This window comes from Lactuca serriola, chromosome 3 (assembly GCF_051521515.1).
Source record: "Lactuca serriola cultivar US96UC23 chromosome 3, Lser_US96UC23_V15, whole genome shotgun sequence".
Taxonomy (NCBI): Eukaryota; Viridiplantae; Streptophyta; class Magnoliopsida; order Asterales; family Asteraceae; genus Lactuca; species Lactuca serriola.
This window is the reverse complement of record NC_136410.1, coordinates 305847268-305861638: the sequence shown is the minus strand read 5'-3', so window position 1 is coordinate 305861638 and position 14371 is coordinate 305847268. Positions and strand designations below refer to the sequence as shown.

Here is a 14371-nt window from a genome sequence, read left to right as displayed (position 1 = left end):
TAAATGTGATAAACTTTCCATTCGAATTAGCTTTTGTACTTTAATTACAACTATGTACCCAAACTCAGCTCAACATTTTCCATTCACGTCCTCTATATATGTTTCAAAAATGTTTGCATTCATCCAAAAGTCTATACATGGCACAAAAGCAAAAAATCTCCTTTCTATAAAAAGGCTTGACTGCTTGAATAAAGTATGATCACAACTCGACTTTTTTTTTTCTTTCTAATCTACGTATGTTCATTTGTATTAAGTTATCAATATAATTTATTAAAAGGATCAGAAGGCTGAGTTGGGTCAACGAGTCTACTCGGCAAGAAACCTTCCCTTTCAAGTGAAATAGTGTGGCGTGATGATACAATTTTCCCTAAAGAAATCCACAAAACTGGTGCAGCACAAAAAGCATATGCAAAAACAAACAATGCCCTCACAACACCATCATTATACCAGGGGCAAGCCATGACCAAAAGAACACCAATGATCCCTACCCAAGGGGTCAACACAGGTACCACCGGAAGAAGAAACACCTTGATGGCTATACATGAGAGAGCAAACGACCCTAGTAAGTATGTCCCCCACCCTATAATTGGATGGATCGTATGAGGGATTACCAAAAATGGGAACAGGTATGATGTCATCATAATCGACAACATCACCACCGCTTTTATAATAATCAAGCTTCTACTCTGGATTATGATTATGCTTATCATCACATTCTTATCTCCACCACCACGATACCATAACTTGCTAAGCCAGCTTGGGTGTGCCAAATGGGTGATTGCTATAATTCCTAGGTAAACTAGACCTTGGATTAGTACAACAGGCATCTCTGAATCGTACCTGCACTCAACAATCAACATCAGAATTAGAAATCGCATCCGAATCCATCACTGGTATACGTACGTTCCCCTTGATAAATTAAACACTACCTACTTACTATACGGTAGCTCGCACGGTCGACTGGAGTCAAACGATTAATCATTTTGGCTGGGATTAATCGGAGATTAACCGGGGACCCTAAATTACTAATAAAATCATTTTAAAATTTGATATATTCTAAGAAAAATTAGTATTTGAAAATTTAAATTTTTTAAAATTTTAAAATTTTAAAATTATTTATATGAAAATCTGAAATTTTAAAAATTTTCCCGCCTAGCAGTACCAATTTTCGCCAAACACCCTAATCGCAATCAGCTGCAAACAGTCAAACGATTAATCTCCGACTAATCGGCCGCCAAGGCTAAGTTCTGCACCACACACACACACACACACACACACACACACATATATATATATATATATATATATATATATATATATATATATATATATAGGTTTAGTTTCTATAGAAAACAAAAAACCCTAAAAGTGCATAAAAAAATACTTAGAGTTCACAAAAAAAAATTTTTGAAAAAATCGCACCTATTAACACAACATTGCTGAAAAAAAAAATTTGAATTTTTTTTAATAAAAAATATAAATAAATTAATTAATTTTTTATTTATTTTTCAGCAAAATTTTAAAAAAGCTGCGATTTTTTATGTGTAAAGTCAAAAAAAAGTTTTGTGATGTCTAGGTATTTTTTATGTATTTTTAAGGTTTTTTTATTTTCCATATAACCCTTATATATATATATATATATATATATATATATATATATATATATATATATATATATATATCCAAAAAAATCCTAATATTTTGGTAAACAAGTCCCAAATTTTTTATATACAAAAAAAATTCTCGATTACCCGATAAAAAAAATCAAATCAATCTTTTTTTACCGACAAACTATTTTTGATCTTATTACCTCAAGAAAAATCTCATTATTTGAGCAAGTTTATGAAAAATCTCAATTTTTTTTACTTCAACTATTTTACCCTTTCACTAAAAATCTGAATTTTTTTGGTTGAAATTATGAATAGAAATAAACGTCATCAAACACATAAAACTAAGGATCATAGTCTTCTTTAACCAATTGTTTGCCACAAAATAATGACGTTAGCATCATTTTGAACTCTTCATCGTCCATATAATCCATTTCTCACACAAATTTATACTACTAGTATTATAAGATATTTAAATTATTAGTTGAATACTTTCTTACAATTTACCTAAAAGTGGGTTAATGGAAAATCAACTATTATGTTCATATAAGAAACCATTGATTAATCAATATAATAATATGTTATGTTAAATTCTAGAGAAAAACATAAGTTTTAACCTTAAATCTTAAGCATATACGAAAAATTCCTCTATGGATCAATTACTTCAAAACTTAATATATTCAAATTTTGGAGCTCCAAAACACTAAAACCGTAAGAAATGCAATGTTTGTTTTCTATGGATCCACTTCTATGATCACAAACTTGTAACAAGTATTTGTGTGGAAAATAGATTATAATCATTATATGGATGACGATGAATACAACATGATGCTAACGACAATGTTTTGTGGAGAATAATTGGTTATAATTGACTTTCATCCTTAGTTTTATGGAGCTTAATGACATTTATTCCTATTTATAATTTCAATCAAGAAATTCAAAGATTTTTAGTGAAAGGGTAAAATAGTTGAAGTTAAAAAAAATTAGGACTTTTTCATAAACTTAGCCAAATAATATGGACTTTTCTGGAGGTAGTTTGCTGGTAAAAAGGGGCTAATTTGAATTTTTTTTTTCCAGTTTTCCTAACTTTTTATAAACAAAATAATATTTGAGACTTTTTCATAATCTGGACAAAAATATTAGGACTTTTGTGGAGATTCTCGTGTGTGTGTATATATATATATACACACACAAATAATAAAAAAATTATATATATATATATATATATATATATATATATATATATATAATTTTTTTATTATTTTTTTGTAGGTAAAAGATATGTAAATTATTTAGTGTTATACCATACATACCCTAACGTCTGTTGACGTTGTTGATGCCATTGGATGCCTAGTGGTAAAACGGGCCATGACCACCAGTACCAAGGCTTCAGCCATGGTGCACTAGGAAATGTGATGACACTATTTGGTCCACATGGTACACTCCATCTCAATTTCAGGTCTATATATAATTAACATGTATATAAATCAAGAAACAACTAACAAATTTGAATTTTCTTATATAAGGTTGTTATTAATTAACAATATAACATAACATAAGTAATAATAAAACATAGATGTATGCATGCCGATATATAGAAAGGTACTTACAATAATAAGAAGCGTCCATTTGGTAGCCCAATGGGAGTCTAAAAGTACCATCAAGTTTGGTGCCATTAGGTGGTGGATGGAACATGGGCTGATCAAGAAGACATGGAAAGTAACCTCCAATAAAGCCTTGATCGGCTGCATCTGGATTATCTCTTTTAATATCTAGATCATGTAACATCTTCTTAAATACCTTTGATGATGGCTGCATATGTATATTCAAAATTTCAAATTAATATCAATTAACGTACGGGTATTAAAAAGATTATTTTAATTGATAAAAAATTTAAAGGAAGCACGTACTAGCTGCTATATTATATTATATATATGTAAACAAATTAATTAATTACAAATGTACGATACATACCTGCAAAACAAAGAGGCCGGTATGGAAGATGCAAGGGTTGATGAAGACTGCACAGAAGTGGCCACATTGAAACAACTCATCTGTATTTTGAAGGAAAAGATTGTCCGCATCGAGCATGATCACTCTTTCATATTCTACTAAGCTCCATGCATACAACTTGTTTAGTGTGAGTTTGAATCGGTCATGGTTGCTCTCGCTTTGGTATGGGTTGTTTAGGTTCTCAACTCTCACCACCTTTGCCCCATCTTCCTCCTCCCTGTACGTAGTCACACATTATTAATTTATTAAGACAAAATTGCAAAAATGGTCCCTGTGGTATGCATTTTTTTGGGATTTTAGTCCAAACCCCAACTTTTTTGGCTTCGTGATTCTTTTGAGATAGTTTCATTGCTTTTTTGGTCCTCTGAATAGTAAAATGACTATAATACACTTGAGTTATTTATTTTTCATTTCTTTCATTTTTTTTTTAAATCTACACACTTATTTATTTATTTAACTAATTAAAAAATAAAAGTCTCTCTCTCTCTCTCTCTCTCTCTCTCTCTCTCCCTCTCCCTCTCATTCTCTCCCTTTTAATTAGTTTTTTCAGTTCGAATCAGAAACCCTAAAGCAATTTATTTTAATCAATCGCCTCCAATGATTCATCTGTTGAGAAAGGAAATAGGAGAACGGGGGAAGCTTATGCTGTCGACAATGGGAAAAGGGACCTCCGGTCTTTGGTTTTCATCTGATCGAGAAGGATAATCACGAACAAGGCGGTGACAGGGAAGGCTCGGTAGTGAAAGACCCTTTGAGAAGAAGAGCACCTCCAGTGCCTTATTGGTTTGTAGCTGGGGAGTAAGGAAAGCAGCAAGGGCTGCTTAAGCAACTCCTGCGCTTCTTCTGTCTTTGAAGGAAGGTGCGAAGGTGGGGAATCAAAAGGGGGTTTCCGCCTCCGATGTTTGCTCTGGGGAAACACCCACTTTGGTGGTGGGTTCAGGACAGGGAATGAAGAAAAAATGGAGGATGAAAGAGGGAAAGGCAGCAGCGATCGCAACAATCTTCAGGGGGAGGGGGAGTTCAAGAGATTCAAATTTGCTCCAGAGAAAAGATCTTCAAAGAAAGTGCAAAAAACTCACTGGAAGTAGTTGTAGGTTTTAGAGTGGAATCCATAATTTGGGCCTGAACACGTCGTTTAATTGAAGCCCTGTTCTTATCACATCGCCATTGAAGATTGGCTTGGACTTGATTTTGCTTCATTTACGCATTGAATCCTGATCTGAACTCCATTAGTGCAGCGATGGAGAATTTTAGGGTGTTTCTGTGACTACTCTGGCAGGTGATTTGAGAAGAAAAACAGAGGTGTGCACTTGCACCGGGTCTGAGTATATTCAGAAGCAAAAGGGCAAAAGGATGTTGATGTTTCGTTTGCGATTTCATTTGATACAGAGCCACCGTTCTCCTTGTATGTTTCCCCAAGGTTGTTTCAGTGAAAAAGTACAGAACGATGGTGGGTTTGGGTAGCTTAACTCTAGGCAACGATTAACCTAGAGGTTCTCCAGGGTTGTGTGAACGGGATCTTGATGCCAAATCCATAGTTGGGAAGATTAAAAATTGAGAGAGAGAGAGAGAGAGAGGTCTCTATTATTTTTAATTGTTAAAATAAATAAATAAATATTAAATTTAAAAAAACGAAAGAAAAATGAAAATTAAATACCCCAAGGGTATTATAGTCATTTCAATTTTCGGACGGACTATTTTCACATACAAACTAATCCAAAAGGACCACGAAGCCAAAAAAGTCGTGGTTTGGACTACAACCCCCAAAAAATACATACCTTAAGGACCATTTTTGCAATTTTGTCATTTATTAACTAACAACTTAATTAACATGTATACTTATAAGTAGCTGGTCCATTTAGTCCCTAAATTATTTTCGTAACTTTATGAGGGAACGAATTCGGGGGAAACTTGTCTATTTAGTCCCATAGACTTGTTTTAACCGGTTTGCTTACAGCATCCGCAATATTTGCCACATCAACCATGACATGGAAACCAACTTACTTTAAGGATATTGATTTACTTAAGGGTCATATATGGTTCGCTGAAAAACAGTTCTCAAGCTTTTGAAATTACAAGGTTTAATGCAAGAAGTATAACCCTAGAAGCTTTTAGAATGTCGTCTCCTTTAAGATTAAGATTTCTCTTGCTTTCTGACCTTTAGGTAATGGAATTTGAGAAGAATGAAGAATAAATTACTGAAATCGTCCCTATGGTTTGGTTAAAATTGCACGTTTAGTCCTTAACTTTTCTTTTGCACCCTGATCGTCCCTGTGGTTTGATTATGTTGTGTTTTTCGTCCCTTACATACATAAAGTTAGGGACCAAACGTGCAATTTTGACCAAACCATAGGGACGAAAAACACAACAAAGTCAAACCACAAGGACAATCCGAGTGCAAAATAAAAGTTAGGGACCAAACGTGTAATTTTGACCAAACCATAAGTACGATTTTAGTAACTTACTTAAGAATGAAATGCCCAAACATAGGTAGACCCAGGTAAGATATCAAAGAAAGCATGGTGAAAATGAAGATCAAATCCAGGGTGGTGTTGAAGTTTGTAAAATTCAAAAGGGGTAAAAGGGATTGACTTACCTAAAGATAATGCATGTTGTGAAACATGAAGATAAGAATTAGAGTGAACCGAAGAGGGTTGATTTTGCGACATCATTCCACATTATCAAATCATTTATCAGGAATCTGCTTCGATCGAAATTGTACCCATAATCCTCGTCGTTTCCTTTTGAAATATCAATACAATCAAGATGAGAAGGAGATCAATAGAACCCTAGATCAGAACAAGAAGTGAAGCAATATAAATCTGTTTTTTCTTACTTGGGGATGAAACGGAAGGGAAAGAAATCGATTTCTCCTTCTTTGATCTACCATTATGTCTCATTTTCTTTGGTTTGTTGTTAACTCTCCTTTTCTTTGCTTTGTTCTAATAACAATTGACAATCAGATCTTTATCCTCTTCTGTTCGCCTCCTGGATCTTCTAGTGTTTTTGAGTGAACATATATTAGCAAATTGGATCTTGTAATAGCGACATGACTATATAGGTCTGTGGCCTCCTCATAGACATCGAGTCTGGTTTTTGATCTATTAGAAGGGGAAGGCGAAAGGAGGAGGAGGTGCCACTTTTGGGGTTCTGAATATCCTTTCAAAACTTCAAAAATGATGTAATCGACCCGACAAAAACGAGCTTGTTTCCTCATAAAGCCATGAAAATAGTCTTGGGACTAAATGAACCAACCCTAGAAAGTCCGTATGACATTTATGTCATTTCCCCTTATTAATTTATTAACTAACAACTTAATTAACATATATACTTATAAGTAGTATTTCCTTTAATTAAAGCTTAATTTTGAATATATATTAGCTAGGATATCAAAATCACAAATACATTATATATACGTATATTGGTTAGGTAGCTAGTTACCTAGATCATTATGCTAGTCAGTATCCGGTCGAGAGGTCCGAAGGGGAGGCCAACACCCAGATATGTTAGCCAGTATCCGGTCGAGAGGACCGAAGGGGTAGGTCGGACACCCGGATATGCCTAACAATATATGTATGTTCTGTGTTGATATGGTATGTGGTATTGTGGGGGAACTCACTAAGCCTAATGCTTACAGTTTTCAGTTTTGCTTTCAGGTACCTCCTCTTCAAAGGGGAAGGAGCTGGCATGGTAGCGACACATCATACACACACACACACAATTTTTCCGCCTTCCGAGATTGTTCTTGATTTGTACTCTGACTTTTGGTTGATTTCGTATTTTGGTTTTCAAACACGATGTATGGATGCGAAATGATTTGATCAGACAATGTTTTATTTACAAATGTTTTGCAGAGTGTTTAATTAAAAATGAAATTTTTGGACATGAAATTTGGGTCGTTCCAAACTTACCTTTTAATTTCAAAATTCCTAAAATTAAAGTTCATTAGTTTCTTTTATTTATTTAAATTATTTGTTTAAATTTAAAAGATAAAAAACATTTCGATTATAATAATTCTTTATTTTTTTATATTTTCTTATAAATTCAAAGTTCTCAAATATTTTGACATTTATATTTTAACTTTTTTTTAATTAACCCATGTAATACATGAGTCTCACAACTAGTTTTTTATAGAGTAAATTACACGAATGGTCCATGTGGTTAGAGGTAATCTGCGTATTTAGTACCTAATGTTTTCTTTAACTTAGACAGTCCTCAATATATGTTTTTGTTACTTATTTGGTCCCTACATGACATAAAAGACTATTATGTCCTTAATGATTTATTTTTTAATTGTTTAATTTATTGTTTATTATTAATTATTTATTAAAAGTAAATAAATCCTACTTTATTTTTGTAAATTCACCCTCTTCATTCGACACCGACCACATTCTCCGGCCAAAGCTCCAGCCATCGGAAAATACTCTGCCCCCTCCCCCCACCCCCGAAGAAAATTATGTTGGTGATTTTAGTGTCACCATGTCATTTTAAATAACTGGAACAACCATGTGAGCTAAGGGGCTTCATGATTTGTACTCTAATATATGTACGGGGTTGTGCTGAGTGCACACATGTATAAGATCGAATCAGAAGCCGGTTCGACGACTAGTCGGGGGTCCGGGGGCAGCGCCCCTAGCGGGGTCCAAGGGGCAGAGCCCCTGGCTGGGGTCCCGCTAATCGTGTTCAATATATAAACAACTATTCTCTACAGAAGGGGGTTACGATCTTAAGCTCTCGTTTTGATCAGACTTTCACATAATCATCTAGCATATTGGCTTATGTCTTCTGTGCCTAGAAACGTAAGTGTCCACTTGGATTATCCTAGGCTGAATTTCGTGTAACCCAGGCATAGGGTAGAAATATCAGTTTAGAAAGTGATATCACGATCCAAGTTAGTATCCAGATCTCCACCATAAACCCTAAATTTCCCAACAAATTACTTAAAAAGAATCCAATTCACACCTAGCCACCAAATCCAGAAGAAAAGCAAATAAATCTAATCCATAAAACCCCACAAATTAAAATCAAGTACTTAGGATTCAACCCTGAATCGTTGGAATCGTTAGAGAGCATAAGAGAGAGGCTTAGCAGACATTAGAGCACATATCAAAAACTGAAATCTTCATTTTTTTTTCTAGTTGGAGACCTGAAAATTCCTTTTTTTAGTAAATATCTATAACCTGCGGTTTTTATATAGCTATCACTGGAGATCGAGAAACCCAACATCCGAGGTGTTTCACCAATCGTTGGAGAAAGATCGTTAAGAGGGGGATCTAGACGACCAGGACCGCCATTTTTTGTTGAGATTGATGAGAGAGAGAGAGAGAGAGAGAGAGAGAGAATAAGAGGATCTGAAGAAGGAGACCTAAAACATACGTTTTTCTGGTGGATATCTAAAGAATGAGATCTCAACATTCGATTGTCTGGTGGTTATATGAACATGTAGATCAAATACATGCATTTTCTTTTCAATGGCGGAGGTTGGAGGTTGTCGACGACGGTCTTGAGCTATCGACGGCTATCCTCAAGTTGCTAGGGTTAGGCTCTTCATTAATTTTAAAGAAATAAAAGAAAAGAGCTATCAAGTTATAAATGGAATGATGGGGTGGGGTGGGTGAAGGTAATTTGCTTTTTTTAATTATAATTAATAAATAAAATAATAAAATAATTAATAAAAGAAATAGGAAACATAGAATATATATATATATATATATATATATATATATATATATATATATATATATATATATATTTGGTAGGGACCAACTAGGCAACAAAAAACATATAACGGGGACTGCCCGAGTTAAAAAAAACATTAGGGACCAACCATACTAATTACCACAAACTGTAAGGACCATTCACGTAATTTTCTTGTGCTAAATATTTAAGTATTTATATATGATAAAAATGCATTACATACCAACACCAAATTTGTGTGTTTACACCGTATGGTTAAAATTAGTTTTGACACCAAATCTGCATTCTAATGTTGAATCGATGGAGCTCTGATCTTCTTACTAATTAGTATCGACATAAATGTGCAAAATGTAATTTTATAATGAACTTTTCTTTTCTTTCCTTTTTATGTGAAGTTAGAAACTTGCTAAATTACGCCAAATAGAGAGCGTATCGTAGCAAACAAGGGAAGTAGTAGTAGAGATATGAACGCAAATTAAATATCTTAGAAAGAAAGAAATAAAAAGTAATAGGAAATTATTAATAGTAATGGAAAGAGATAGATGTGCGTACAACATATGTATCCAAGGAAGAGGAACGTCACGAGAAGAAATGACTACGAGATCGGCATCTACTTGAAGCTTTGAGAGAGATCGAAGCATCACTCGAATAGCAACGTAGAACTCATAATCCCTTGGTGTCCCCATGTACATCATCGTCGCATACGCATTCCGGTGACCACCGTTGTCAGCCATATCCCCCTCCGACGTCGTGCCACCAATCACCAATACCCAAAACATCCACATCAATACACTTTTACTTGATGTCATTCTCTCTCTCTCTCTCTCTCTCTCTCTCACACACACACACACACACACACAAACACAGAGACACTTCAAACAACACTGCACCAGAAAAACTTCACCGGAAAGTAAACAAACGTACTGTCACGCTTTCTGCAACAGAAATCCTCCTCCGGTGATAAACTCGAAAACTTGATCGTTGGAGAGATAAAGAGATGTAGGAAATCAGAAATTTGTGGGAAAAGAGAAGATGGATCGTTGGAAATTTAAAGACAGGGGAGTTTAATTGTTTAAAGATTGGTGTACGAAATGAGTATCATTGAATAAGCAATTTATATTATATATAACTTGTTTTAATTAAGAGTTTTACCGTTTACAAGTTTTTAATGAAGGGATATATGACTGTTTTTTTAATGGAAAGAGTGAAGTATAAAAATATAAAGGATAAAACAATTTAAAAAAGAATTATTAATGTTTCATGTTTTAAAGCTAAAGTAATAAATGAAAGCTTGACAATATTATAATATTTTTCTTATTATGTAAATGTTTTATAGCTCATAAATAATAATAAACTAAAAAATTTATCATAGAAATTAAATATCCTCTACAATTTCTTTCTATCTATCTTTCTATCCATATTAAATGGTGACAGGTTGATCAAAATATTATTATATACATTAAATATGTCATATGTCAACATTTCACGTGGGTAGGAGGGTGAGTATGAATAAAATGTAGGAGGATATTTAATTTCTCCTTTTATTATTATGTTTTGTTTTTCGTTTCCTTTAAACTCCAGAATTGCAAAGAAGGATTTGGAAGAAAAACAAACAAAATTTTCTTCCTAATCAGCTCCTTACTTTTCCATCTTTTTTTCTTTTCTCTTAAAAGAAGTAAACTCGAGAACATTGTTACATTCATTCCTTATAAATGAAAAGTATATATATGCTTTACGATTTTATGATTTCATTCTAAACTTGATTGTCATACATGGACTGAATCTCGTTGTCCATTGCCTCTCTTCATTTAGCAGACTCGGGGCTTGCCATGGCTTCCTTGTAGTTATTAGGTTCATCCAGATTTCTCAACGTACTATCACTAATAAATGTATCACCTTCAGTTGTTATATGAAAACCATTTAACACATGTGGAACACTAACTCTACTGGAACGTCTCAGAGGTACGAACTCGTCAATCGGTTCAACATGAGTTTCCTCCTCGGGTTGAGCGCCAATGTTTGAGGTTCCTTCATCACTAACTCTTAAAGCTCTTCAAGGTCAATTTGCCTCCCACTGTCCTCTCAGCATATGAGTTCTCTCTCTCGGAAAACCTCTGTCCTTGCAACGAAGACAACATTGTCACTCAGTTTATAGAATAGATATCCAAAGGATTTCGGTGGGTTGCCGATGGAAATACATCGCTCACTGCGAGGTTCTAGCTTGTCGTGAGTCTCTCGTCTTACGATAACCTTGCAACCCCAAACCTTGATGTGATCCAAGGAGGGAACCTTCCCTATCCACATCTCGTGAGGTGTTTTGGCAATCATCTTAGTAGGGACTAGATTAAGGATTTGGGCAGCAGTCACGGATTCCTTCAGATGATTTAGACCGGGGCGGATCAGCCGCACAATTATGAGTAGACCACAATATGATCGGATTCGGGAAACGGTAGTTCGTTGGAGACCAGGTGTGATGTAGGAATACAACGATTATGGTAGCATTCACTTTTCGTATTAGGTTCGATGGCGACAAGTAGTTGGACTGTCATGATCGGGAAGACCAGAAGGAATAATGGAGCCATGAGTGGCAATATGGTTAGGGCGGATTTCGATGGTCAAACTTCTCTTCAGAAGTCGCGTGGAGTGATTGTAATGTTGCTCTTGGCTCAACAACGTACAAGAATTTAGTATTTCAGATAAGTTGGGGACCGGGGAGGTCTTAGTTTCCTTTGGAAAGCTTATAGGAGGCAATGTGATGCTTCAGACCAGTAGTAGTGATTTGGTTTGTGTGTATGGGGTAGTTTGATGATCGAAAGTTCTAAGTCACTTATAGTGGGATTAAATAATCTCAGAGTAATTGATTTGACCCTGTTGTGTAACTCTCGTCTGAGTCTAACCATTGCAGGGAAGAGTCTCCTACTCGAAGGATTATCTGAGTCTACTATCAAGTATAATGGTTTTACAAGGATTTAACATTAATGATTTTATATGGGCGGTTTGTCGGGGAATCAGACCATCTTGAGACTTCAGATTTCAGGTTGAGTAAATGAGATTATTGCAAGGAATTCGTTAATCTACGGATTTTAGGGCCTTGCAAAGGTTGGTCACGGTTACCCTGGGAAGGTTAGGGTATGCTCGGGATTGTGGCCATGTTGCTCAAGTTGTTGGCGTGGCAGGGATGGTAAAGAATGATTTCGAGGATGAAATATAATTTAAGTGGGGGAGAATTGTAACATTCCGTTTAAAGATAAAATAAATAAAATAAAATAAGTAAATAAATAAATAGATAAAATTAATAAATAAATAATAATCCCTAAGATCGCGAGATGGTATTTTATATTTTATTTTATTTAGTCCTAAATCCTTCGTAACTTATCAAGGTTGGCGTTAGGGAGCTAAAAGTTATAACTTCAGGAAGTCGGGGTCCATTTTGTAACATCTGGACCATAATTACAAAATAATTACAGAGGAGGGGTTGTTGGTAAATAATGGGCTTAATTCGAAAAGAAAGATGGATGGAGGGACTAAATGCGTTAATATGGAGAATGTTTAAATGGGTGGAGGCGGGGCTAAAACCCGTCACCCCCTCACCTGTGTTCCTCACTCACCAGCATCATATCTAAAAACCCTAACCCTAATTGACTCCATCCACCACCCTTATACCCCCTCGTCTTCAGCCGCCGCTCCCTCTACAGACGAGATCATGACCACCGAGTTCTTACCGTCACCGTAAGCCACCAAGCAAGCTGAGCACCGCCGATGCTACTTTGCTGCCGACGAAGTCGTAATTCAAGGCCGACGTCTGGGGGCCACTGTTGCATCTCCTTCTCCGATAATGGCCAACCCTTCCACCCATTTCGCTCCTTCTGCAATATTTTTGTGTCCCGTTGCCGCCTTAGCCCCAGCAACATGTCACGGGATGACTCTTTTAGACTAGTCAATACCGTCAGGCTAACTTCAATGATCTAGATGTACTAACGAACTTAGGAAGCAAGAGTTATGAAAAAGGACACTTCAAGAAAGATTCTATTATATAACTCAACTTCTTTACAAGGCAACTTCTCAATGGTTTCGACAAATGAGTCCTCCCCTATTTATAGGAACCTTACACCTCCTCAAATGGAAGTTTCTAGGTCCCGATCATTCATGAATAATCTAGACTCTTCCTATTATATACATGTATTTTACAAGACTCTGGAATATGGTGAACTTGTCTACGATGCTCTAGAAATCTCTAGGTTGTCCCGAAATTATCCAAATCATTCTTGTATGATCTAGCGTGCTCTAGATCGTTCCAAAGTCTTCCGGGTCGTTCCAGCTTCGTCTAGTGCCTTCTTGATTATTCCAGATCATTTTCCATTGGTCCACATACATCTTTAATGTTCTAGTATCTTCCAGGGTGTCGTAGAGCATTCTTGATCTCTCCGGAGACTTCTCGAGTATACTTGATCGTTCCGGTGTTCTTTAGTCGATCTTGGAATTTTCCAGAAACTTGATTTGTGACACCCTCCCCCACTTAAATCCTTGTTGTCCTCGTTAAGTCTTCCATACATATGTCTCGATCTCGTCACGAGGATACTTCGTGTCTTTTGTTTTTCTCCAACGTATTGCTTCGAGTAAGGTGGGCTTTTATTTCTCAACGTAGCTTGATGCCTACTTCCTCTCTCAACCTCATAACTTCTTGAGTAAATTTTCAAGTGGGATATGGATCGATTTTCCTTCAAATGTGCGTTGTTTACTCGATTTTCCCTTTTTGGCTTCATATTTTTCTTAATCATATTACTCTGGCCGTAACACTTGTGCATACTTCCTTCTATCTCGGGGCCTTTATTAAACTTCATAGTTGAAAGTGTTCAAGCTTTTGTCTTACTTCTTTCCAATGGAATTATATGGATAATTTATCCCTTGGTTATATGCATCGTGTTGTCTCTTTCGAATGACCAAGGACGAACCATATCTAGGAAGTCCATTCCTAGTACCATGCAATAGTCGTCCATCGAAACCACTATCAAGTCGATGGTCCCTTCCCATTCTACAATCTTCATGGGTATTCC

At 35.6% G+C, this 14371-nt stretch overlaps 1 protein-coding gene across 1 annotated transcript; it reads right to left on the bottom strand.

The window, feature by feature from the left end:
- Positions 1-257: 257 nt before the first annotated feature.
- On the bottom strand, positions 258-10119 carry LOC145094954 (putative glucuronosyltransferase PGSIP8). Its single transcript, XM_079032913.1, has 5 exons — positions 9870-10119; positions 3582-3837; positions 3218-3419; positions 2921-3068; positions 258-840 (listed from the first exon to the last, which is right to left on the bottom strand). The coding sequence occupies exons 1-5, from the start codon at positions 10100-10102 to the stop codon at positions 258-260; spliced, it is 1422 nt and encodes a 473-aa protein (XP_078889039.1). The 5' UTR covers positions 10103-10119.
- Positions 10120-14371: the final 4252 nt, after the last annotated feature.

Bases quoted from the DNA above. Each gene is read 5' to 3' on its own strand.
- LOC145094954 (XM_079032913.1), bottom strand. From the start codon at position 10,102: ATGTGGATGTTTTGGGTATTGGTGATTGGTGGCACGACGTCGGAGGGG. The intron at 3,838-9,869 runs GTACGCACATCT...GACTACGTACAG, and splicing joins CTTCCTTGGATACATATGTT to GGAGGAGGAAGATGGGGCAA. The intron at 3,420-3,581 runs GTATGTATCGTA...ATACATATGCAG, and splicing joins CCGGCCTCTTTGTTTTGCAG to CCATCATCAAAGGTATTTAA.